Source organism: Xyrauchen texanus, chromosome 38 (assembly GCF_025860055.1).
Source record: "Xyrauchen texanus isolate HMW12.3.18 chromosome 38, RBS_HiC_50CHRs, whole genome shotgun sequence".
Lineage (NCBI taxonomy): Eukaryota > Metazoa > Chordata > Actinopteri > Cypriniformes > Catostomidae > Xyrauchen > Xyrauchen texanus.
Window position 1 is genome coordinate 32,725,240 of NC_068313.1, and position 27,767 is coordinate 32,753,006.

General features: G+C 37.6%; 3 protein-coding genes across 4 annotated transcripts; 1 reads left to right on the forward strand and 2 right to left on the reverse strand.

The window, feature by feature from the left end:
* Positions 1-291: 291 nt before the first annotated feature.
* On the forward strand, positions 292-11,022 carry LOC127631848 (integral membrane protein 2C-like). The gene is made up of 6 exons (XM_052110225.1): positions 292-898; positions 5,969-6,112; positions 6,258-6,446; positions 8,395-8,505; positions 8,600-8,750; positions 10,066-11,022. Exons 1-6 carry the CDS (start codon positions 803-805, stop codon positions 10,155-10,157), a joined length of 783 nt encoding a protein of 260 aa, XP_051966185.1. The 5' UTR covers positions 292-802; the 3' UTR covers positions 10,158-11,022.
* A 3,094-nt stretch (positions 11,023-14,116) lies between these two features.
* Positions 14,117-15,894, reverse strand: LOC127631847 (lysophosphatidic acid receptor 4-like). Its single transcript, XM_052110224.1, has one exon. The coding sequence runs from the start codon at positions 15,786-15,788 to the stop codon at positions 14,847-14,849; it is 942 nt and encodes a 313-aa protein (XP_051966184.1). The 5' UTR covers positions 15,789-15,894; the 3' UTR covers positions 14,117-14,846.
* A 241-nt stretch (positions 15,895-16,135) lies between these two features.
* On the reverse strand, positions 16,136-27,467 carry LOC127631845 (lysophosphatidic acid receptor 6-like). Of its 2 annotated transcripts, none has more exons than XM_052110221.1 (2): positions 27,270-27,467; positions 16,136-21,363 (listed from the first exon to the last, which is right to left on the reverse strand). In XM_052110221.1, exons 1-2 carry the CDS (start codon positions 27,298-27,300, stop codon positions 20,360-20,362), a joined length of 1,035 nt encoding a protein of 344 aa, XP_051966181.1. In that variant the 5' UTR covers positions 27,301-27,467; the 3' UTR covers positions 16,136-20,359. The 2 variants fall into 2 exon arrangements, with proteins under 2 accessions (XP_051966181.1, XP_051966180.1); XM_052110220.1 differs by having other exon boundaries at positions 16,136-21,366.
* Positions 27,468-27,767: the final 300 nt, after the last annotated feature.

Here is a 27,767-nt window from a genome sequence, read left to right on the forward strand (position 1 = left end):
TGACATAATTTTCTGGGATTTTCCAAGCTGTTTAAAGACACAGTTAACTTCTGTAAACTTCTGACTCACTGAAATTGTGATATAGTCAATTAAAAGTCAAACAATCTGTCTGTGACCAATTGTTGGAAAAATGGTTGTGTCATGCACAAAGTAGATGTCCTAAACGACTTGCCAAAACTATAGTTTGCTAATAATTAAATCTGTGGAGTGGTACAAAAATAGTAGTTTCACAATAGTATTTGTTACCATAATATCCAAATAAAAAATAAAAATAGCAATGGTTACAATAGACATGGCTAATAGAATGTTTCTATAGTAAAACCATGGTTAAATTACATATGGAAAATTATAGCCTTTATCTCTATATCTAACCTGGGTATAGATATTAGGGTATCTAATGCCTGGGTATGACATCAACGTGATCGCGCGTATCACTTCACTGTGATTTTAATAGCGTTTTATTATACGTATTTTTTTTTTTAACATGGTAATATACAGTATATCGAAGAACGATGGCATTACTATCTGATACCATCAATCCACCATGTTACCGCCACAGTACGTTATTAAAGGCTTTAAGACTATGTTTATAAAAGACACTGTGCACAAAGCATGAGCGCGCTTGCTCATTTTAGGTCGCGCGCATTATCCCAGTCGCGAGCGTTGTTACTTTAAGAGCGTTTTTATTCACATACACATATTTTTATATATATAATACATTTATCCTGTGCATTGTAACATAGACCAACGTCATAAAGCCAAAAGTACAAAGTTAGGCAGGAACGTTTATTTTCCCCGCATCATGGTGAAGATCAGCTTTCAGCCCATCGCTGGACAAAAACCAGATAAAGAAGAGATTAATGGAGATAAAACTCAAATATTCATACCGCATCCACACGTAAGTTTCGCTGTTCGTGTGCATCATCGAACATGTCAAAAGACATTTGCAGTTGAAACGAAACAAGGAAAGGGTTAGAGGGAAACGTAACATTTGTGGTAAACCATCTATCACGTCATTAGGGCGATGCTCCGTCAATGCTTGTTAATTTATTTATGGCTGTTTTGCATGGAAATAGTGTTACCTTATGGTTTCATAACAAGAGGTCATGGATGCTGCAGCACCTGCATCGTCAATTGCATGACATTTCTGTCTCTGCCATTTAATGTGGAATTTAGGCTATGTATAATATTTATGCATTTATTGTCAAATTGTAATGCATGTATATTGAAAAGATACAGTATATAAAATTAAATGTCAATAAATAGCTAATACAGTAAATTGCTCCCATTTAATTATGAAGTGCTGTGGTGCTTTGGTAAACATCATGGATGAAACAGACTGCATATAAAATAGACTGAAACATCTAACCCTTTTTAATTAATTTTATTGACTGCATGGATTATGTCAAACGTGGAGCAGAAGATAAAATGTGACATGGTGCAGCATGTGTTTTTGAGTCTATGTAATGCACACACACTCAAACACTCAAATCCATCATAGACAAAATGGCAGATGGCTACGGTGAGGAGAAATGACTTCTGTCAGCTTTAGATGCTTTGTCCTGGGACTAAAAGGTGTGTGTGGTCAGGTTTTGATGTTTTGTGGGGACCATATGACCTCCCATTATTGACCATTACAAAAGCAGCTTAATAAAGGGACAAAATCATGTATTAAATAAAATGTAAAAAGGTGTCTGTAAGGGTTAGATACTGTTTTTTGATTATGGTTTTCAACTGGCTTTGTTTCAGTACCCAGATTTACATTGGACATCAAGAGGTGAAACAACACCGTACCAAAATTGTTTATGATACAGAAGTAAACAAAAATATCCTTCACTGAAATGTATTGATATTAGCCTACCATGAACTACATTTGCCCAAAAATGTACAAAAACATTAACAATTGAAAATTTTGTAAATGTATAAACAACAGCAGAAGTCTGATATACAAGCCTAGCACATGAAACAAATATTATATTAATGCCATATTACCAAGTGTCAAGTTCATTTGGGCCAAAATATTTGAGTTTGATTGGACCCACAGCTTTGACATCAACAATAAAGATACAGAAATTGTTTTCTCCCGTAAAATTGATAAGCCTGTTTATTTTGCTATGCATAACTATATTATTAGTTACATTTTATTATTTGCATTTAGCATTGTTTTTTCTGTGACCCTATCAGAACAGACTAGCGACCCACTGGGTCACAGCATAGTATAATTTGCTTTATATGAAAACAACAGTAGTGAATTGAAGTTCCCACCATGATATCAAAACAAATTTGTGTATGCAATAAGAATGAGGCCAACTTAGGGCATTATTAGGGCACTACCTTGTAGTTTGCAGATGGGTTGCAAGACAGTGGGCGTTATTAGTCTTTGGCTATCAGCATCTCACATCTACTAATGTCTGCTGTAGTATGAGCATACTGAATAATCCATTCTTGGCTGAAAAAGTGAATGTAGTGCAGATTGTAGCACGTTTCACAGTGTGTGGGTGATTGTACTGGAAATGGCATGGTTTATTTAGGACGTGATGAATTCATTACTGCTGTGTGTGTGTGTGTGTGTGTGTGTGTGTGTGTGTGTGGGTCAGGTTTTGCTCTCTTGGTTGGACTAAATGTCCCCACAAAGGCAGTACAACCAGAAATGACCTACTTTGTGGGCACCTGTGGGAGGTCCTCCTGATGAAAACAGGAGGACTGCAAACTGCAGTGGGTCTAGTGAGGGGGGCATAGTATATAGGTATATATAGGTATTTTATATAGGTATTTTATTTTGTTGTGTAGTCTCATGTGGTCCTGTGTTGGTCCTTTGTTGTTTTTATGTAGCACCATGGTCCTGGAGGAACGTTGTCTCGTTTTGCTGTGTACTGTACTAACTGTATATGGTTGAAACGACAATAAAAACCACTTGACTTGACTTGACTTTATTTAGAGATTAAATACGCCGCTGCTGTTTCAGCCTTCAAAGCCCCACATCAACAATACATTAAAAGACAAAAACTGTTGGGCATTAACATGAATATAATGTTAACATTACGGAGCCTAATTGTATGCTACATTATTCTTAACAAGACTAGTCGACTACTCTTTCAAACAACCAACTGACTAGTCGATTATGAAAATGTATAGTCTTTAGTGGTGGTGATTTTTGATTCATTTTAGTGACCCAGTTCTTTTGATTCCATTCACCCAAAAGATTTGTTCATTGACCAGTTCTTCAAGTTACACCTTTGCGCCTCTAGATGGGGCCAAATTACCATCTTTTAAGTAATTGCATTGAACCAAAAGCAGTCATTCATGACCAGAACAAGTCTAAATATCTTTAATTAAAATTTGCTGTCTACAATTCTACCAAGAGACTTCAGCATAGTGTTTAAGCATCATAATTGTTTCCCATCAAATCACAATTAAAGCATATCTATCAGTAGATTAGTCTAGGGCATGCACATGCATATGGTGTATGCCCACCTATCTTTCTTAGGATTTTGCCTATGCTCACCTGAAATAAGTGATGATATGTATGGCCGCCAGAACAACAAGTAGGCTTTTGACCCTGAACTTTTTCAATCTACTAAAGCGATGCCGCAGCACCGTTAAGTGAATTGTGTATATATGTATGTATCTATATATATATATATATATAGAGAGAGAGAGAGAGAGAGAGAGAGAGAAATTTAACTTATGCATTATCATTGGGTCTTTCATAAATTCACAGTATACCCACCTCTTCAGACACTACTACACCACTGATATCTAACACCCTCATCAGCAGCCCACTTAATTAAGTTTGAACTGGTTTTACTTTCTTACTTAGTGGATATAGTCCTACACATGAAGCCTGCCCAATGTTCCCTAGATATTGCTGCCCCTCACCTCCTTATTCAGGTTCTGGATGCTGTCATTTTAAGTCTACTGTCAATAGTTAACTGAAGTTTACTAAATGGTACCGTGCTATCCTGTTTTAAACATGCTGTGGTGCAACCTCCTCCTAAAAAGCCCAATCTTGATCTAACAGTATTAAATAATTATCATCTAATTTCAAAACTGCCCTTTTTATCAAAAATCCTAGAGAAGGTTGTTTATCATCAGCTCTCTACTTTTTAAAATGGAAATGGTATTTTTGATACATTTCAATCTGGTTTTAGAGCACAACACAGCACAGAGTCTGCCCTCCTCAAAGTGACTAATGACCTGTTGCTGGCGGTTGATTTGGGCTATTGTGCGATTCTAGTCCTTCTTGATCTTAGTGCCGCTTTCGACACCATAGATCATGGAATTCTGCTGTAGCGTTTAAGACGGTGGGCAGGGAATTAAGGGACTGCACTTGAATGGTTTTCCTCCTATCTTAAAGGGAGATATTTCTCTGTTGAATTGGGAAAAGTTACCTTCTCTTCTGCACCCATTCGTACAGCGGGTCGAACCAATGACATGCTACCTCACAGCTCACACTCAAATGCTATTGACTCATGATATAGTCAGTCTTTACAGGCATGTAAAACCACCGATGCAGAGCGTATGGAGTTAAATGAGAACGATTCTCTCACTTAAAAGATTTGTTAAAAGAAAAAGTTTCATTCAAGACCGAAATATCACTATTAGTTTTGAACATCCCTAGCTTCGTTTTCCCTGCAAGGGAAGCGTATAGTGGTTTATACCGCCAAGCTCCAAAAAGGACACATAAAATTTGTCCATATGATGCATATTCTATTTTCCCAGCCCAAAATCTCATTTGCAGTTGCACTTTTCAAAATTGCTGTGTCGCGATCAGTGACACTCGAGAACCAATGCCGTTGCAGTCAATGATGTCAAACCTGGTGCAAGGCATCTAAAAATTACACATTAAAATTAAACACATGTGCAGATGAGATGAGACCTCACTTAAAAACATATTTTAGCTTATTTTTAAGATTTAGGCATTTCATTTATAACAAAATAAAAAAAAAATTTAATTGTGTAACATTTAACAAAATTGAATTAATAAATTCTAAAAGGTCCGTGTATCATCCGATCATTCGATTATTCCATTTAATCTGGCAAACCAAAAACGAAATAACGAATCAATGTTTTGTTTTTCTGTTTTTCTGTATGAACCAAATATGAAAATTTTCGTTCGTTTGATTGCTTTCAGCTCGAAACGGAAATATAATAAACAAGGAAACCAAAACGAAATAATGGGTCGAATATACGTTGTCTTTATTTTTCTTTATTTGTTTTCCTATTTCCCACGGTGGATTCAATTCTGTTTCGCATGCATGCAGTGGATAGTTTCAAAGGAGTAGGTCGCTGAGCGCCAAAAGCGTAGGGTTCGGTCCCAGTTGGTCAAACTTTCCAGTTCAAATGGCACTCGAACCATACATGTCTTTTATTGAGGACATGTTTATGAATGGAATGCCATATCATGAGATCTCAGTAAAGATGCAAGAAATGGGTGTCCAGCGTGGAAGCTCTGAGATCAGCATCCGGAGACTACTTGCCTATGGGATCAATTCCATGCCACATATATTTGCAAAAATATAAAGTATTGCAAAATAAAATAACGTTTTGCAAAACAAAAAAAGTATTGAGCAAAAAAAATTTTTTTTTTAAAAACAAAAATTAAGTATCACAAACGTAAAATAAAGTATCGAGAGAAAAATAGAAAGTTTTGCAAACAAAAATAAAGAATTGCAAAATATAAATAAAATATAACAAAAACCAAGATATAATTAGTATGAGTAGTCCATACAACTCATAATCTTGAGTTGTATGGACTACTTTTATGATACTTTTATGGTACTTTTTTGACAGTATGAATCACCATCTAATTTCATTATAAAGAAAACAAGCTTGGACACTCTGCCTAACATCTCCATTTTGTTTCACGGAAGAAAGAAAATACAATGAGAGTGCACGACATGAGGGTGAGTAAATGTTGATAATCCCCACAATGATATATAAACAATGTTGTGTGTATGTGTTGTAGGTGGAAGAGGAGCTGGTCTTGCCTGTCGGTCGGAAACGCTCCTCTTTGAGTGAACTCTGCTGTCTGACAACTGCACTGATTGTCTTCACCTGCAGTCTGATCTACGCATCAATATATATCTACCGATACTACATCATTCCTCAGGTTGCATGCGTAACATATGCTACAACAAATGCACTACACTTTGCAGATATTACACTTGAGGTTTATGGATGCTGTATCACTACAAATGTGCTGATGTGATGGTATAATGTTGATAATGCAGTTGCTTTATGTGACGGATTTGCAGGTTCCAGATCAAAGTCGGTTCCACTGCCGTGTGGTCTATGAGGACTCTGTGTCGGCTCCACTGCGAGGGTCTCACGAGCTGGAGGAAAACGTGGGGATTTACCTGAAGGAAAACTATGAGCAAATCAGTGTGCCTGTGCCCGACTTCAGCAACACAGACCCTGCTGACATAATTCATGATTTCCACAGGGTAACGCACTTAAAACAATTCTGACCCATTGCATTCCCAGAGGGTCTGAAGTTTACATACACTTTGTTAGTATTTAGTAGCATCGCCTTTAAATTGTTTAACTTAGGTCAAATATTTTGGGTAGCCTTCCACAAGCTTCTCACAACAAGTTTCTGGAATTTTTACCCATTCTTCCAGACAGAACTGGTGTAACTGAGTCAGGTTTGTAGGCCTCCTTGCTTGCATATGCTTTTTCAGTTCCGCCCACAAATCGGATTGATGTCAGGGCTATGTGATGGCCACTCCAATACCTTGACTTTGTTGTCCTTAGGCCATTTTGCCACAACTTTGGAGGTATGTTGGGGTCATTGTCCATTTGGAAGACCCATTTGCAATGAGCTTAATCTCCTGGCTGATATCATGAGATGTTGCTTCAATATATCCACATCATTTTTCTTCCTCATGATGCCATCTATTTTGTGAAGTGCAGCAGTCCCTCCTGCAACAAAGCACCCCCACAACATGAACAGTGTTCTTGGGCTTGCAAGCCTTACCTTTTTTCCTCCAAACATAATGATGGTAATTATGGACAAACAGTTAAAATTTTGTTTCATCAGACCAGAGGACATTTATCAAAACAAAAATATGATCTTTGTCCCAATGTGAACATGCAAACTGTAGTCTGGCTTTTTTATGGTGGTTTCGGAGCAGTGACTCCTTCCTTGCTGAACAGCCTTTCAGGTTATTTTGATATAAGACTCATTTTACTGTGGATATAGATACTGTTTCCTCCAGCATCTTCACAAGGTCCTTTACTGTTGTTCTGGGATTGTTTTGCACTTTTCGCCCCAAACTTCGTTAATCTGTAGGAGACAGAATGCGTCTCCTTTCTGAGCAGTATAATGGCTGTGTGGTCCCATGGTGTTTATACTTGCGTACTATTGTTTGTACAGATGAACGTGGTACATTCAGGCATTTGGAAATTGCTCCCAAGGATGAACCAGACTTGTGGAGATCCATAATTTTTTTTCTGAGGTCTTTGCAGATTTCTTTTGATTTTCCCATGATGTCAAGCACTAAGTTTGAAGGTAGGCCTTAAAATACATCCACTGGAACGCCTCCAATTCAGTACACTTCCTATCAGAAGCTAATTGTCTAAAACATTTACATTTACATTTATGCATTTGGCAGACACTTTTATCCAAAGCGACTTACAGAGCCCTTATTACAGGGACAATCCCCCCGGAGCAACCTGGAGTGAAGTGCCTTGCTCAAGGACACAATGGTGGTGACTGTGGGGATCGAACCAGCAACCTTCTGATTACCAGTTTACCAGTTATGTGGTTTAGACCACTACACCACCACTCACAAAAAACACTGTGATATAGTCAATTAAAAGTGAAACAATTTGTCTGTGACCAGTTGTTGGAGAAATGACTTCCACAAATTCCTAAATGTCCTAAATGACTTGCCAAACTATACTTTGCTAATATTAAATCTGTGGAGTGGTTTAAAAATGAGTTTGAATGACTTCAACCTAAGTGTATATAAACTTATGTCTTCTGACTGTACATATGAAGTAGTTTCACTTTTGCACATAAGTAAAATTTCCCCTACCACATATTCTGTCACGCACACCTTGTTGAAAGTTCAGCAGAGTTGTGGTTTATCTGCTGGTCCTCAGCAAAGAGATGCTGATGTGCTTGTGTTTAAGGCAAAATGTCCTTTCTAATATAACGAAACATGTAAAAAAAACAAAAATAGCGTGGACATTTTCATTGGTCCTCTCTAGATAAAAATCATTTATAATGTTTTCCTTTAAATCCACTGATATCTATAGGTTTGTGTGAGGATTAGTTGTAGGGTTAGTGAATAGTGAATATCACCTTCATATAAAAAAATATTACGTTTATGAGATGTCTTTACTAATATAGTGAAAGCAACATCTTGAATGTGCTTGGGTTTTTAGGGTCTGACGGCCTACCATGATATCGCCTTAGACAAGTGTTATGTCATCGAGCTCAATGCCAGTGTGGTAATGCCACCTCGTAACCTCTGGGAACTACTCATCAACGTCAAGGTACTTACATTGTGGTTGTGTATAATGGCAGTTCAAACCTGAATCATTTTTATTATTTGAGGTTATTGTCTTTTTTTACTCTCTCTCTTGGTAGAAAGGGACTTACCTTCCCCAGACGTACATTGTCCAAGAAGAAATGGTTGTGACTGGCCGTGTTAATAACATGCATCAGCTCGGACGGTTTATTTACCGTCTGTGTAATGGTAAAGATACGTACAGGCTCCGCCGTCGCACCTCTCGCCGTCGTAAGTTTACACTTTTTTCTTACCACAACCAAATCATCCTCTTTAATGTTGAAAGTATTGGACAAACTTTTTTCAATGGGAAATGACAAAATCTAGAGAGCAGTGTGGCCGATATTATGCTTCTAAATTAATTTGCCCTTAAACAGTACATAAGAAATATGATGGTCAGATAGCCACTTCATATCTAAGCAGGCAGTACTCAACTTGATGCCGTCAAAATTCTGGTTTGCAACACTAAATGACTTAATGGGAAAAGTTATTATCCAATGCTGATAGTTAAAAAAAAAATAAGTAAATTTAAATGGATTAATTTGTCTATATATTGGTTGATCACTACTTAAAATTAGCTACATTCAAAGACACTAAATGACCAAATGGTAAAGTTATCAGTCGATGCTGATAATTAAAAAAAAAAAAAATAATAATAATTTTTTTTTATAATAATTATCTTTCGTATATTATTGGTCATAGTTATATTCAAAGACAATATACGACCAAATGGGAAACGTTTTCATCCGATGCTGATACTTAAAAACATAATTAAAAAAATACTAAATATAAACCGATTTAAATTGCCGAAAGTAGACACTTAATGTCCAAATGGGAAAAGTTGTCATCAATGCTGGTAATTCAAATAAATAAATAAATATGAACCAATTTAACTGACAAGATATCGGATGACTACTACTTAAAAGTAATTACCAAATGTAAAACGTTATCTGATTAAAATGCTGATTAAAAATAAATGAATAAAACTCTAAATATAAACCTATTTATCGGTCCATATATTGACAGACCACTACTTAAAAGTACTTGCATTCAAAGATAATGAATGACCAAATGGGAAAGTTATCATCCGATGCTGATAAAAAAATAAATAAAAAGAAAATGAAAAAAATACAAAATATAATCTGATTTATCGGTCGATATAGTGGTTGAAGTGGTTACGTTCACATTCACTTCATGACCAAATGGGAAAAGTTGTCATCCGATGCTTAAATTTTTTTTTAAATACTAAACATAAACCGATTGATCGGTCAATATATCGGTTGACCACTACTTAAAAGTAGTTGAATTTAAAGACACTAAAGGACCAAATGGTCTTTCGATGCTGATAAATAAAATAAAAACCAAAAAACTATAAATATAAACCCATTTATCAATCGATATCGGTTGAGCATTACTTCAAAGTAGTTACTTCCAAAGATAACTTTTTTTAATCTATAAGTGTTTATACAATATTTCCTGATGTGAATCATATTTTTATTTACTTGATTTGTTTTTGTCTGAAATTTTTTAAATTGTCTCCTGGTAGGTATCAACAGGCGTGCGGTGCAGAACTGTCACAGCATCCGTCACTTTGAGAACACGTTTGTGGTGGAGACCGTGATTTGTGAGACCCCATAGGCTGCTTGTGCCTTTGCTCCTCCCATTTCTGATGAGATCACAGTTGTTGGTCTCAGTAGCCACACCCACTTTGAAAATCACCCACTTTACCTCTGACCACTCTTTTTGTATTTCTCTCTCTCTCCCTCTTTCATTACACCTGTTCCCTTAAATGTGTCGAATATTTGCAATAATGATCATTCTCAAAAGAGTGCATCTTAAATCCAAACATGGTAGCATCTGATTAAATGGGAATTAAGCTCAGAGTGTGAGTGTATGTGTGTTTACACCCATGCCTGCATGCTTGTACCTGTATGTGGCTGGCTATTTGTGCTTTGTCAATTTCCTCTTTGCTTTTTTGTATATTTGTGTGCTGTTAGATCTAAACTCTTCACTCATTTGTTCTCAACTGGTGGATCGTGACTCAGATATGGGTTGCACTTAAAACTTAACTGATTCTAGTGCTAGTAAAAGCGTCACATGCCTCATTACATTTATCATAAATGTTCACATACTCTACTATCTCAATATCCAGTTCACTATAATGTCATTATATCACTTCCTGTGACACTTCCTCTTTCCTTCTTTCTTTCACCCCCTCTTTGTATCTATCTGCATGCTTTTTAAGAGAACACACACATCATTTTCAGTATTTTCTTATCTTATGAACAAAGCCTTAGGCCAGATTCATGCCCTGGACTAATGTATACAATCTCTAAATATATTTGTGTTTATGTGTGTGGGTGTTGAAGTTACCAGATCTTGTTTAGTTGGGTGATGCAAACATGCAAATAAACCAATTAATCTAATTGTCGCTGAGCATCTTTTTTTTCTATTTCAAAACGTCGACAGCATGGGCGTTCATCCATTCAGCCAACCACATCTTTATGAAAACACCCTTTTTTGGGTTAAAAAATTATTGCACAATTATGAGAAACCCAATTGAAGTTGCATAACTGCTTCTGTTGACATATAGAGTGACCCCAAAAAGTACAATATTTGTACACTTTAGCCACATTCTAATGGGCTAATAGTTCCCCAAAAAATTTGAACTATTTAATAATTTACTCATGTCACTCCAAACTCGTATACTGTTATTTTTACTGTGGAGAATTTGTTTTTTTTTTTAAAGAATTTTTACAATTTTCTTACCGTCCGCCACAATCCATCTGTGGTTGTTAGCTCACGACTCACCAGTGTCCAGATTGAAAAATGGCACATAAAAATCTTTGACACCAAAGTGACATTGATTTTCCCATATCTTCTAAACAAATGTTAAAATGCATTTCTGAATACGGACACTGGCTAGACTAGTTGACTTCACTTAATTGATTTAGTAAACATGTTTCCTCAGTTGAATTGGGTAATGGCATCTCCAAAACATGTGCAATTAAGTTCAATTAACTTGGTGTTCATATAGAATTAACTTAACTATTTAAGTTAAGGTAACTAGATGCAAATAGACTGAACTCAGATTTGCTGTTCAAATATTGTTGTTTCTACTTAATAATTGTTGTTGAATTGACTCAAATTTAAGTCAGTCATTAAATAAATTTGATTCTCCACTGAAATGCATATAAACCTGTATTTCAGTTGCACATGCACAAGGTGAACAGGGTCCAATTTGACCAAAGGGGACATAGATCCCCCTAATCATGTCATCACACGAATCAACTACTTGCAACACAACAACATTATACTACAAAAGGGTAGTATTAACTATTTAAATGCCCCTCGTGTTCCATTTTAAGATAAATTTGTTCAATGAACATACAGTATATATTTGAGTTATGAGCCCAAAACTTGACATTGCAAGTACAGTAGTGTTTACTTAAGACAACTTGATTTTTTTATGGTGCATTTAATTAGTGATAACATTATAAGCACATTATTTTCTATTAGTTTATCCTAAACACATTTTCAATGCTGCTTTCTGCTGACACACATTTTACATTTACATGCATTTGGCAGACGCTTTTATCCAAAGCGACTTACAGAGCCCTTATTACAGGGACAATCCCCCCAGAGCAACCTGGAGTTCAGTGCCTGCCTCAAGGACACAATGGTGGCGGCTGTGGGGATCGAACCAGTGACCTTCTGATTACCAGTTTACCAGTTATGTGGTTTAGACCACCACCACCACACACACATATGAATCTGTATTAATTGTAGTCATTTAACCCTAACCCTTTGCTACTCAAAGAGATCCAACTAATACTCTTTTTGGGTTATAAAAATGGTTTAAAGCATGTCACATTGTTCTGTACATAAAAATCTTGAAATTCAGAGCTTGGAGTTCAAAGAACAGAATTAGCTAATTGTGTTTAAAGAATAAAAGATGACAGTAACAAGTTGATGGAAGATTATATTACATATTATACCGTTTTATCAATGTTTGATTAATGTGACAAACCTATCTGATAACACCTGATCAATCATTTGAAAGTTTTGTGTTCTGGATAACTAGTATTATAGTGAAGATTAAAATATATAAACTGTAAACTGTTTGTAACAAAGCAACATTGTTTCTTATGAAAAGCTGTTCAACAATAGTTCACCCAAAAATCAAAGTCTTGTTTATATGGTGTGTTTATGTCCTTTTTGGAACTTGGCAATATAAATTACCATCCACTCTCATTGTATGGAAAAGAGCAGTTCAGATATTCTGCTTAACTTCTATGTGATTGGTACAACATGTGGATGTATAAGATGTGGATTCATTTTTGAACTATTTCTAATAAATCAACTGCAAACAAATATTATTGTATTGATGAGGATAAAGACATTGACAGCTGTTACAGTTTGAATTGATCTTCAAATGTTATGATGCCAGCATTCCTTGTACCTTATTGAAGATTGAATAGGGTGAAGGTCCCTATTGATTAATTAACTGGACCCCAGACATAATGTAAACATTTTTGTGACCCAGATTAATGTGCTTTGACGACAAATGGCTCTCATAATTTTCAATCTTCTCTTCTTCATTCATCATTTCCATTGTACTGAGAAACAAATTAAATAAATATAACAGGGCTAGAAACGTAGGTTCTCGGAAACAGATGGTAATGTGTTGCAACACGTGTCTTAGTCAGGGGTACCTGAGTGCAAGTTCCTCTTAATTGTTTTTAGAATTGAACATGGGGGGGCAATGCTTTTAAAGTTAAATTATTTATTTCTGCACAAAAACAATAGTAAATTTCCTCTGTGCATCTGAAAATTGAAATACATTGCAATGTAATGTCCTCCCTTTAGGAAAATCTGTTTGCGGGTCATGGCAAGTATGCATTTAATTTGAAGAGAACATAATGTCACACCTTGGTAACAGGAAGTGGCAAACAAAAAGGTTTTTTGGGTTGCAGCATACAACGTGGCTTCCTACAACCACATAACGTACATCTCCAAGACATCTGCTAAAGAGATCATTGCCTGGGAAGCATCATGTTCAAATTATTGCATACAAACATCTAATTAACAAGAGCAGATTCATTTATATTCTCAATCATAATTAATCAATGTATTACAGATGAGCAAACGTTCTAAAAATAGCATCTTCCAGATTACAACGCACACAGATTACTGGACAATGTAGGGTACAAATGGAATAAATGTCCTCTTGGGGTAAAAAGCAAATTGAATAGTGTTTCTCCCAAAACACTAAATAGCAACAAAAACTACCACAGCACTTTCCTAAACACCTGCTTGTCACTACACACTGAAAAATGTTCCTGGTGCATGAGATCATTGCATGTAGTCTAAAGGTTGATTTTGAGGAAGTTTGATCTAATATTAACAATTTTTTTCAATGTTGCAAAATGTATGTAGCTAATAAAAATCCCTGAAATTATCACATTTATTTTGAGATAAAATATTCATTTGTTATTTTCAGTTTTGTTGAAGGTGACTAAACGAAAAGCTTTTTAAGTAACTGTCCAATATGTAAAAAGAGAGTATTTGTGGGAAAAGCTCCCAAATTTGCAGGGTCTAACGGCCTCCATAACATAACACACTGTTTTTCTGAAGTGGGGGTATAGATTTAGTATGAAACATTAAAAAAATAGGCTCACATTAACTGATCACAATGGAGATTCACAAGAGCTTTATTATTTTAGAGCAGTGAAATTAAAGAAAAAGGCAAAAAATGTATGAACATCCAACCTGAGTTGCAATCAACATAAATGGTAAGTGTCTGCACGCTGATTTATGGCTCCAAAAGTACTTTATTGGCCTACACTTTTCGTGCTTTCATATCACTGTGGTTCACAAGTTTTGACTGATGAAGACCTAATGGTGGAAAGGTTGCAAGCAAGTGTAAGCCAATAAAATATTTTTGAAGAAGTAAATCAGAGTGAGGACACATTATTTTTCAGAGCAGTGAAATTTCCATGACTTTTGAGATGGTATTATTTTCAGGAGTTTTCCAGACATGTGTGACATTTCCAGTTTAGATAGATAGATAGATAGATAGATAGATAGATAGATAGATAGATAGATAGATAGATAGATAGATAGATAGATAGCTTAGAAAAGTAGCATATATACAGTAGGCTATATCTAACAGTAATATGTCTTGTTTTAGTTAAATGTTTAGTTTAACTAAAAACTGTGCCGTCTTTCTCTAAAATAAATACTACTTTGGATTGATATTTTATCATGCAATGACATACATGTAATGTGTGGCCTCCATCGAGTGCCCCAACCTTTAGAGAACAGTCACAACCTGTCCTGGGACCTGCTGAGCGATTGAGAGGCCGCATCTGTTTGTATTTTGCCTTTGTCCTGCCAGAAAGAGTCCAGGGAGAAATAGTAAATAAGTGGATCCAGACAGCAATTGATGCTAGCTAGGCAGATAAACGCGCGTAAAACCTCGCCGTTATTTTTATCATTCAACGTCAAGAGTTGTAATGTAAACGGCAGGAAAAACACAATAAACACCAACATGTTGACAACAAAAATAAGCATCACGCTCATTTTGTTGTTAACTTTTGTCGCGTCTCCACTGGGACGCTTCCTCAGCACAACTATGACCATGACCGTGGATACGATGTTGACCACCAGGAGAATCAACAGAAATATCGCCTGTCCGAGCCCGGTGATTCGTGAGCCCTTGGCGGCTACTTGGAACTCGAAACAGGGCAAGTGGTGATGATGGCACGCTTTCAGTGCACTGTAGAGATTTACACCCTCCGGGATGCATAGGATGGTAATGAGGATCCATACAAGCGAGCTGCACTTGCAGGCGAAAGCAGAGGTGCGCAGTGACCGAGAGCGCAAAGGGAAGACCAGGGCGAGCAGCCGGTCCACGCTGATTAAAGTGATGAAAATGCAGCTCGTTCTGATGTTGATGCGAAACAGCAAGATGGCAGTGGTACATGTGCCCGCTCCAAACGGCCAATTGAGCGTTGCGTAAAAGTAGACGCGCAGTGGCAAAGAGAGCGCAAGCAGCAGGTCCGATGCGGCGAGGTTGATCATGAGCACGGCGCCCGGTGACCGGAGCCCGTGCCGGCGCAATAGGATCCACAGGGATATCGCATTTAGTGGCAGACCCACGACCAGCACCAATCCGTACACGACAGCCGACACCAGAAGCCGGAATGAATCTGACTTCCATTCGGAATCATCAATGCAAGTGCTGTTTGTCAAGTTATCGTACATGTTCCTGAAAGTGTTGCGCGTCCAAAAGTAGCCAACCTTAAACACAGTAAATTCTATCTTGGATTTCAAAACGTCACTGGGTGGATTTTAAGTACCCAGATATAAATAAGACGATTGAAGAGATTTAGGTAAATGAGAGGGAAACTCTCCACCCCTTCACAGTTCTTCGCATAGGTCATCGATGGTTCACATTTTTTACGATGCTTGAAAACGTCATCACAGACAGAAATATGTCTTCCCCTGGTTTATATGTTACTGCTCAAAGGTCACTCGATGCATTTGTGTGTGAGATTACAACTTGAAAAAGAAAATGGAAAATATGAAACTAATTCATCTCATCTGGTGCACGTGTTGTAACACAAAGACTTTATTGCAATAAATAACATGACTATCAAACAGACAGACACAGATAAAATGGGACATCAGAAGTAGCCTATATGTTGTGAACATCTTTAAACTAGTGATAGAAGTCCAAAATTGGTCATGTTGTGATTATTTGACCGGATTTGGTTGGACCCCACTATGTAAGTTCCAAATCTTCTCAAAAACACTCTTAAGAGATGACAACATGTTCTGTTTCCCTTTTTTATGTGTTTTGAATAAATAGCATTTTATTTATCAAATATCTGGACACAATTTCAGCAATAGACCTTATTCAGAGTAGCGCCATTTTCTTTTTCCCCCCTTTTTTTTGGACGAGAATGAAAACGAGGCTGTGAGGGACAGTTTGGGACAGTTGGAAACATTCTCTACCCAAAGTACATGAACACAGAATCAAGCTTGAGTAAAAAGTGGCTATGCAACTTTTGTGTGTTATTCTTTTCCAAAGCAATAACACACAAGTCAGACCACAATGCAAGTAAGCGTTGCATTTTCAACGCTGCCACAAGGGGCACTATAACTGATATTTTGTGAACTGTCCACATATACAGTGAGCTTTCTCTTTCAAATCAACTACTGCCCACTGCTGAGCAAGTAAGGTAAAGTCAATATTTTTATAGCAACTTTTTTGAATAATAACATATCCAGATTAACTGCACAGTATTTGAAAGCAACTCTATCGCCCCCTTGAGGACATAGGTTTGTTGTGCCGGAATGTTCAACCAGACCATGTTGGCAATGCGTTGGCCAAGCACTCGCATATGCGTATGCAAGTGATTTATGATAATTCAGCTGAAGAATCATTGAAAAAATAAAATAAAAATAAGACAAAAAACTCCAAGTTGGAGTTTCAAGTTGTGGAAATTAGATGTGATCTAGGACCTTTATTCAGCTTTTTAAAGTGCATGTTATTAAAGAGACTGTGGGCCCTATTTTAAGAGCGCATAAGCACAAAGTCAGTGGGCACGGCCATGAAGTTTTAGTATATTCATGCAAGCATGCGCTAAGTCTAGCCGCAAGTTGGTTTGGTGAAAGTTTTGTGCGCAAAGCGCTAATTGGCTGGATCAATTATAATTGAATTCTGAGGTTCTTCTCCGGTTTTTCCGCCGTATGCATCCTATTATACAGTACATTTTCTGTCAAGCACCAGTGATATAAAGACATGACATTCATAAGAAGTTGGTTGTGTAAATGGACTGTATGCAATTAATTAAAATAATAGAAATATGGACTTACATTCTTTTGTGAATTAACTGCGTCCTTGTTGAATGTCAGGCATTTTGTCAATGACAGTGACACGTTCCTTTATATACATAGAAATGTGATGCTCATCAAGATTTGGATGTACGCTCTATTAAATTATAAAAAATAATAATTATTATTAATCATTTTCATCTACTGACACATCAGTTATGTCTAGTATTAACAGTGATTGTGTCGGCATGCACTTCACATCTACCGGTTGATTTTGAAAAACTAAATTTGTTAATTTAAACAGTAAAAAAATAACCCAAAAATATTTCTAAATTCAGATTACACTTCAAACAAGGCAAAAAGATAATCAAAATATCGAAGTGGGCAAAAAAAAACATTTGACCCTCTCTTACTTCTTCCACAGGCCCTTTTGCAGTGACTTAAAATCACTCTACAACAACAGGTGGAAAAATACAAATTTTATCATAAATACAATTGTAAATATAAACATAATAATTGAAAATAAACCATGACCTAAAGATACAAATCTCACAACATTTTGTTTAGTAAAATGGCTACAATTGTGATAGTCAGGGACATCATTTGATATTCCACTATGTTTTCACAGATTGGACATGGACTTTATTATGATCTGCTGGTAGAATCTCCAAACCTCAAATGCAGGAACTGGTTTTAGAGGTGGTTTTAAAACATCTAATCGCAATGAGCTGTTTCTCAGGACAATAGCAAATTGCGCTTCACGCCACTTCATTAACATACATTACACCCACAGTTTGCTGGCATACACCCACTCACGTCCACTTGTGCTTTGCGCTGGCACAAAAATTTAACTTCGAATGAACACTCTCATGCAAACTGGATAAAATGTAGCGTTGTTGCATGTAGCGCTGTGCTTTGCACACTCAAGAAAATAGAGCCCTGTAAGTCTATCCATCACATCTTTGCTATCATTCCCATCCAAAATTAAAAATGGTGCTACTCTGAATGCAGTCTATTTATTGTGTGCGTCTCATTTGCATTTGTAATAGAAAAAACTTGTGGTGCTATTAAAAAAAGTATGTTTTGACAGACCTGTCAAATTTCACAGAACTGACAGTAACAGGGGCGGCTGTGGCTCAGTTGGTAGAGCGGGTCGGCCCCTAATCGCAGGGTTGGTGGTTCCAATCCTGGCCCACATGTCGAAGTGTCCTTGGGCAAGACACTGAACTGCAAGTTGCTCCCAATGGCAGGCTAGCACCTTACATAGCTGCTCTGCCACCATTGGTGTATGAATGTGTGTGTGAATGGGTGAATGAGATGCAGTGTAAAGCACTATGAATACCGTTAAGGCTTAAAAAGGTGCTATATAAGTGCAGACCATTTTACAATTTTTTTAACACTGACTCAAAATTAGAAACAACTTGCTCACTGCTCCATCAATTTAATCTAAAACTACGTGGTTAATGTTTTGACTCATATGAGTTTTGAGGAAGACATGTATGAGTTGAAACAAGATTAAAATGGAGCATTGAGCAAGTGTGCAATTTTTTTCTATTGTTGAGTCAGTGTTGCTGTCAGTTCTGTAAAATTTGACAGGTCTGTCAAAACTAACTTTTTAATAGCACCACAGAGACAGTGTTCACAGTTTTCGAGAAAATTACCCTACAAATGGCTTACAGTTGTCTCTTCATATTAACCTGGGATAAGAGTAAGTATTTCAACAGAATAAGTTACACACTTCAGCTTTAAATCAGGCATTAAACACAATGTCCTATAGATTTCACTATTTCCAACATATTAAAAAAACATCCAGCAAAAATACATAGACGAACTCTCCGCTGCATTTATATCAGATTTCTACACGCATCACACATACACACAAAATAAGATGTAATTGCTTCTGCTTTAATCTAATAAACTGTTTCTTCAATCCATTGTAGGAGGATAGCATTAAAGTTAAACATTTATTTTAAAATGACACTGTCTGCTTTGTGTTCTAGTTTATGTGACCTATAAACCTGTTGTTGGCTAACAGCCTTTTCTTAGACAGAAAGCCTTGATGAAAGGGTGGTCTCTGGTGGTGAGATAAGGAACATGCGATTTTGTTTAATTAATGGGCCCAAACTAATTCTATGAAGAAACAGTTCCTCAGCTAAAAGCCTTGTGCTAGGCTAGGCCTATATGATCTAACTATCAACGTAGACAAGCAGAGGTATCTAAATGGCTTACAAAAAATACTGAGCTGGACAACGCCGAATCACAGTTCTTAGTCAGTTACCACTAGTTATAGGTATTGTAAAAATCCACTCGAAATGTTGCATATCACAAATGAGCACTTATAGCTTAGACTATCTGAAATGTAAATGCAACATACATAAATTTGACATTAAACAGGGCTGCCAACTTTTGAATTCAGCTCGGCGTGAGAGTTGTTGTGCGAGAGGAGAGTGAGAGGCGTTGTGCTGCTGTTTCCCCCCTGATTGATCTGGAAAACACGCTGCTGCTGCCTGCTCTGTCTTGTCTGTCTGTTCGCTTTTATTGTCCTCTTTGCTCCATGACGTTTTCACTGCATGAGAAAAGAGGTGTGTGGTGTGAGAGTGTAAGAACAGTGTCAATTGCGTGACTCTCACTCTCAATGCATGAGAGTTGGCAGCCCTGCTAAACATGTTCAGATGAAAAAGAAATGCTTCATAACCCACAGCAAACAAAAACATTTGCTTGCAAACCTGAAAAATCAGTTTCACAAACAGTCATTACATTCAACTAGCTCTCATTATATTCCACTTTTTTTGGAGCCCCAAAATTAGCCAACTGAGCTGTATACATGTGACATAAAGGCTCAATACTGAGCATGCACTCCATCCACCTGCATTTTTCTATGTATCAGTCCACTGTCCTTCTTTGCTGTGTTACCCTAGGATTGATCCATAAGAGTAATCTCCCTTGTATTTGGATCTTCGTTTCTGACATGGCTTGATAGTTTTTGAGTAGGTCATTTATGTAAAACCAGTGTCCACACATATTTCCGTATTCTCAGTGGCTTTGGATGTACAGTTACACATTTCCTCAAATGTATGAGTCTTTGATTCTGGTATCCGTAACTCTCTTACGTGTACAGCCATTCTCCTTTCTTGTTGTGCCGACTGCAGGTTCTCTTTAAGAATGAAATAGTAACATGCACCATCTGCCAAGCAATTCACATTACTAATACAAATGCTTATGTGAATAAAGTAGCGTAGCTGATCTATGGTGTCTGAGTCCCAATCATGCCTCTTTGCATGGAAGTACATCAGCGCCGCAACGTGGTAAGGGATGAAGCATGTGAGGAAGACCACCAGGTTGCTGAGGACGATCTTTACACTCTTGTTGTTGCGTAGTTTGGCATCACCAGGGTTGCGTGCCCTCAGATCACGCAAGATCTGCACCAAGCGCACAGAACAGAACACCATCACCATGGTGCTGCTGCAAAAAACAGTCTCCATAGCTGCCAGAATACCACTTTTTGTCCAGGTACTATCTGAGAAGTTCTGAAAACAGTAAGATTTGTTAGTGTGGTTACCGGGGTTATCGTGGAGTTTGTAGATGGGGGTACTGCTTATGAAAACCACCAACCAAATGAACAGACACAGAAGCACTGCCTTGCGTGGAGATCGCAAACGGCGGGAGGCGAATGGAAACTGGAGAGCAATGTAGCGGTCCACGGCGATGCACACGCTCAGCATTATACTGCCGTAGATGTTGACGTAGAGCAGGCTCTCCAGCAAAGAGCAGAAGATAGGGCCGAGGGTCCATTCATTCTCATAAGCGTGTATTTTAAAGGGCAGAGAGAGCATCAGCAGGCTGTCATTTATTATCAGGTTGGTGAGGTAAACCGTGGATTCACTCCAGCGTCGAACACTGAAGTAGAGCTGCCACAGAGCGCCAAGGTTCAAAGGGAGACCAGCAACCAGAATGGGGATATACACGCACCACTGGATCCAGCACACCCAGTCACAAATGTCTGCTTGTTAACAAGAGGGTGAAAGCGAAAGAGAGAGAAAGAGATTAATTTTAAGGAATAGTTTACCCCAAAAATAAAATGTTGTCATCATTTACTCGTGTCATTCCAAGTGTACTTCCACATAATCAAACTTGGAAAGATGTGATATATAGTTGTATGACTCAACTAGGGTTGCAGTGGCATACTGGTTTCACGGTATACCATGGAATGATGATGTTTCCATACATTGTGCATTTGCTTATCTACGGTATTGAGAAAAAAATGCAACCAGATGGAGAATCTCACCTCCGCATGCGCAACTCCTTTCTTCCAGTCAGACTTGTCAGCTTGTGCCACACACACACACACACACACACACACACACACACACACACACACCCACGCAGCGGAGAAAATGCCAGAGAGAAGCGAGGCGAGGGGTCTGACATAAGTGAGTGTGTATGTGTGTGAGTTAAAGCAGTGTTTCTCAACTGGTGGGTCATGATCCAAATGTGGGTCGCAGGTCTATTTTGATTGGGTCGCGGACAGCAGGGAAAGAACAATGCCATGGTTCTCCCATTGAGGATATTTTGGCAGCCGCCCAAGTAATAGCCTATTTAGGACTGCCGAGGCAGTTTTAATGATAATCTCACAATCAGCTAAAGGCTTCTCATTAGCACTTTCGCACGAGTGTAACGGAACCAGCTCGCGATCATGATCTACTCTTCTCTCTGGCGCGTTCGTTCAACAACCGGGCTTCCCTCAATATTGCGGAGGGCAAACCTCAAAACTGATGTGACCAATTTCAATTCTAGTGAGACTTTTCTAGTTTAAAGCGTTACGGAGGAAGTCAGGAGGAAAAGAGCAACACTTAAGTTATTTTTTTTTATATATATATCATCACCTTTGCAAAATTGTTTCACGATTTTACATGAGTAAAAGTAACTGTTATATTTTGACAAAATGTTATAGTTTCATATGAAATAATCTAAAAGGTAGAATCTATTAGACCTCATTTTATATCAACAATGGCAGTTCAAAATGTGTTTCAGCTAGTATTTATTTTTCATAAACACTATAATTTATTATTATTATTACTATTATTTAAAACTAGCTACACTTACCTAACCATTATAATAAGGAGCCTTTCCTCCTGTGTAAAATGTATGATCTGTTTGAATTATGTTTGAAATTAGGAAACAAATGGGATAAAATTGGGCACATATAAGTAAAAATGTTCTTAAATTTTTAAAAGGGGGGAGAGAAAACTTCCTGTAGATTTTGATGTTGACATCAACAACAAAAATAATACCATGATATATTTTCTGAGACGGTTCTCGTACCATGAAAATCTCATATCGTTGCAACCCTAAACTGAAGTTGAGTCTTGATATCCCATATTTTTTATTTATTTTCTTCCATTTTCTCCCCAATTTGGAATGCCCAATACCCAATGTATTATTAGTCCTCGTGGTGGTGTAGTGACTCGCCTTAGTCCCGGTGGCGGAGGACAAATCTCAGTTGCCTCCATGTCTGAGACTATCAATCCGCGCATCTTATCACGTGGCTTGTTGAGCGCGTTACTGCGGAGACATAGCACATGTGGAGGCTCACGCTATTCTCCGCGGCATCTACGCAAAACTCACCACACGCCCCACCGACAGCGAGAACCACACATTATAGCGACCACGAGGAGGTTACCCCATGTGACTCTACCCACCCTAGTAAACGGGCCAATTTGGTTGCTTAGGAGACCTGGCTGGAGACACTCAGCACGCCCTGGATTCGAACTCACAACTCCAGGGGTGGTAGTCAGCGTCAATACTCGCTGAGCTAGATATGCCATATTTTAATAAATGCAGCTATATATGAGATTTGAGAACTACTGTGGATTTTTTTTTTAAATATGCCACCAATAGACATGTTGCATTAGGTATGGCCTCAATGACATTTGATCATTAGAGGCAAGCGAAAGCCACTAATGTTTGATGGCATAGGCATCGGTGCCATATTTGGTTTGAGAGCTATGGCTGAGGGAAAGATTTTCAGTGAAATTTTGGCCTGGTCCTTACACAAAGCTATTGTAGAGCTTCAGAAGCACAAGCCTTATGGACTATGGACTGAACGCATCCTTGTATTTAAAAGAATTTAGACACAACAGCACCACAAGCAAAGCAGAACTGAAGTGACTCAAGACATGTTTTTAACAGTTGAAGTTTTCTTTAACTTGACACAGCACCTGACAATGTGGCACTTCTGCACAAAACAAACAAAACAAAAAAACAGATACACTGTAGTGGGCAAAGCCGTCAGTCTAGTCCATGTTGTGAATGGCGGCCTCTAATAGACTTCTTATGTGTTTTTTCAGCATCCATCCCATTCACTGCTGTTGTATGGTAAAGAACAGTGTAAACATTCTGTCAAACATCTCTTTTTTTTTGTCCAAAGAAAGAAAGAAGGTCATATTTGTTTGGAACAACATCAGGGAGAGTAAATGATGACAGAATTTTATTTTTTAGGTGATATATCATATATTACCATTAAAAATCAAAGAGTGTGAATAAGGTCTATGTGGGTAACTTTAAGATGTATGATTGTAATAGACTTTTTTGTTTATTATTGATCAATACGTGGAGTTAATTTTATAAAGCCTACTTCAGTATCTGGGTAAGTTGTAACACTAGTTGGTGTAATTTGTAATAGTAAGTGAAAAAAGCCCAATATTGAGCCTGCATATTGTTTGTATTGAAACGGCTTTCGTGAACAAACATGCCTGTGTGTGTATGTGTGGGAGTATTGTGTCATAGTAGTGATACGTGCAACTGATATGCAAACTTTCTGACCTTAAAATGTACAATAACTAACCTATCAAATGTTTTACCTCATTAGGAGTCAAGATCAGGTCTTTACTAGCATAAAAAACAAACATAACAATACAATTCTTATGCCTCCACTGAAGACTTCTGGCCTGCATGGGACTACCCACTTGTGCCTTTCTCCTTCTGCTAAGTTTTACTTCACCTCCTTATGATGTTTTACCCACCTCACTGATTTTCTCTGTCTGACTTCAACTAAGCCTCAAAATGCCTTCTGAAACACAACTGTCTTTCCTTGTGTAGACAAAGTGTAGACATGCTAAGCAAATCAGGTTTTTTTGGTCGTAAAATACACAGTGTTGATTACACAGCTATGGAACTGCACATGTGATATCAGGAACAAATTATATACATTGGTATGTAAAATACATGACGACATGCTTGCCGGAACTAGTGCCGGAACTAACACTGTTTCAATACTCCCTGCATGGTCTTCCCTAAATAATAATACAGAGCTATAAATGTATGAATATTTATATGAATTTGCATTAGCAGTGAAATACATAATGCATATTGCTATATCTATAATGTTGTTCTTTATTATACAGGTCAATCAAAAGTGATTTTGAAAAATTATGCTCTATGAGTACCAACCCTTAACTAAAGATGATGCTCTTATCATGCTTTTAATCTAAAACAAACAATATATAAAATTACATGTAACTATTCGTAGGCTGGAACTAACCACATCCTTATTTGGTTAAATTTTTTAAATATTTATTTCCAATCATGATGAGTATGTAAATATGGCTTTGAACTCCTATTTAGAAATGTTTAAAACACTGATTCTTATCTTGGTCTAACCAAAGTTACTGTCAATCGGATAAACCTTTGCTAAATTGTGACCTGAGATGGCTAGCCGAGACACAAATCGCTGGAATTTTCTGATCATATCAACAGTGTACAGTGTAAGACAGAAGTTCACATACACTTAGGTTGAAGCCATTAAAATTTATTTTTTAACAACTCCACATATTTAGTATTAGCAAATGATAGTTTGGCAAGTCTTTTACGATATCTACTTTGTACATGACACAAGTAATTTTTCCAACAATAGTTTACAGACAGATTGTTTCACTTTTAGTTGACTATATCACAATTCCAGTGGGTCAGAAGTTTACATACACTAAGTTAACTGTGCCTTTAAGCAGCTTGGGAAAATCTAAAAAATGATGTTAAGCTTTTAGACAATTAACCAATTAGATTCTAATAGGAGGTGTACTGAATTGGAGGTGTACCTGTGGATGTATTTTAAGGCCTACCTTCAAACTCAGTGCCTATTTGCTTGACATCATGGTAAAATCAAAAGAAATCAGCAAAAACCTCAGAAAAAAATTATGGATCTCCACAAGTCTGGTTCATCCTTGGGAGCAATTTCCAAATGCCTGAAGGTACCACGTTCATCTGTACAAACAATAGTATGCACGTATAAACGACATGGGACCACGCAGCCATCATACCACTTAGGAGACGCATTTGATGTAGTTTGAAGCAAAAAAATGCAAATTAATCCCAAAACAACAGCAAAGGACCTTCTGAAGATGCTGGAGGAAACAGGTAGACAAGTATCTATATCCACAATAAAACAAGTCCTATATCGACATAACCTGAAAGGCTGCTCAGCAAGGAAGAAGCCACTGCCCCAAAACTGCCATAAAAAAAGCCAGACAACAGTTTGCAAGTGCACATGGGGACAGAGATCTTACTTTTTGGATAAATGTCCTCTGGTCTAATGAAACAAATATTGAACTATTTGGACATAATGGCCATCATTATGTGTGGAGGTAAAAGGGTGAGGCTTACAAGCCCAAGAACACTGTCCCAACCGTGAAGCATCATGTTGTGGGGGTGCTTTGCTGCAGGAGGGACTGGTCCACTTCACAAAATAGATGACTGTGGAGCAGAGGGGGGCGGGGCTGGGTCGGAATATCACGCGACCGGTCCCCAATCGGCCTGATGAGGCACGCGAGGGATAAAGGCGGCCGGTGACGATGGTTCGAGAGAGAGAGAATTATGGGCATGTCCGTCATGTGTGTGTTTGTTCATGCTTTTGGTTTGAGTTTAATTAAATATCATTTATGTTGACAAGCCGGTTCTCGCCTCCTCCTTGCCCATCCTTTAACTGTGTTACAATGACATCATGAGAAAGGAAAATTATGTGGATATATTGAAGCAACATCTCAAGACATCAGCCAGGAAGTTAAAGCACATTGCAAATGGGTCTTCCAAATGGACAATGACCCCAAGCATCCCTCCAGAGTTGTGGCAAAATGGCTTAAGGACAACAAAGTCAAGGTACTGGAGTGGACATTACAAAACCCTGCCCTCAATCCGATTGAACATTTGTGGGCAGAACTGAAAAAGTGTGTGCGAGCAAGGAGACCTACAAACCTGATTCAGTTACACCAGTTCTGTCTGGAGGAATGGGACAAAATTCCAGGAACTTATTGTGAGAAGCTTGTGGAAGGCTATCCAAAATATTTGACCCAAGATAAACAATTTAAAGGCAATGCTACCAAATACTAACAAAGTGTATGTAAACTTCAGAACCACTGAGAATGTGATGAAAGAAATAAAAGCCGAAATAAATAATTATCTCCACTATTATTCTGACATTTCACATTCTTAAAATAAAGTAGTGATCCTAACTGACCTAAGACAGGGAATGTTTTCTACTATTAAATGAAAATTCAAATGTGTGGTTTCCTCTGGGTTTTTTATCTCAATTTATTTATACTTTCACTCAGATAGATAGATAGACAGACAGACAGACAGACAGACAGACAGATAGACAGATAGATAGATAGATAGATAGATAGATAGATAGATAGATAGATCATGTGTGCCATCATTTATATTTTGAAAATATAAAAAAATCGTTTGGTCAGAATCAGAATCGATCAAAAGCAATCGGCTTCACAGAGCTTGAAACACATTCGCAATTCATTAATCACGATCGAAAAGTAACGAAAGTAACTGTATTTTGGCGGTAACTGTGGTTTACATTGTACATTTTTGAAAGCCATAATGAAAATAAAATTAGCTACTTACTAGGTGAGTTGGAGCTCATTCCCACGTCCATTAACAAGTTTTATCACTTGCGTCTGCTGTTCTCCAACCTCTTATCCAGACTTGATCGGAAGCATTACATCCTATTACAAAGACCAGCTATTCTTGAAATATGTTTTTCAAGCGTTTCGTCTCGGAGGGTGTTCTGTTTCCGCTCAAATTCACCTTCAAACAGACAAAAGAGAAACTGCTGTCACCTACACGAAGGACGCGCCTCTGCAGCGCACACACGGCACGTTTGTGGTGGGGTTAGTCAAATGAGATGGCCTATTTCCAGTTTTACAGTGCACATTATCAGACATCAAATCATTGGTTTGGGTTTCCTCCTCTGATATATTTCGTTATATAACCTAATTCAAATACCTCTTAAATTAGACTCATTATTTGTGAATTTGATCGTCCAAAATGAATTTTTGCTATAACTCTTGTGAACAATAAAACCTATTGTTGTGACAACTGTCCATACATAGTGACGACACA

Excerpts from the sequence above, each read along its gene's own strand:
- LOC127631848 (XM_052110225.1), top strand. The coding sequence starts at position 803 with ATGGTGAAGATCAGCTTTCAGCCCATCGCTGGACAAAAACCAGATAAA. Across the intron at positions 899-5,968 it reads TATTCATACCGCATCCACAC|GTGGAAGAGGAGCTGGTCTT; the intron begins GTAAGTTTCGCT and ends TATGTGTTGTAG. Across the intron at positions 8,506-8,599 it reads AACTACTCATCAACGTCAAG|AAAGGGACTTACCTTCCCCA; the intron begins GTACTTACATTG and ends CTCTCTTGGTAG.
- LOC127631845 (XM_052110220.1), bottom strand. The coding sequence starts at position 27,300 with ATGGACGTGGGAATGAGCTCCAACTCACCTA. Across the intron at positions 21,367-27,269 it reads AATGAGCTCCAACTCACCTA|CAGACATTTGTGACTGGGTG; the intron begins GTAAGTAGCTAA and ends CTTGTTAACAAG.
- LOC127631847 (XM_052110224.1), bottom strand. The coding sequence starts at position 15,788 with ATGTACGATAACTTGACAAACAGCACTTGCATTGATGATTCCGAATGG.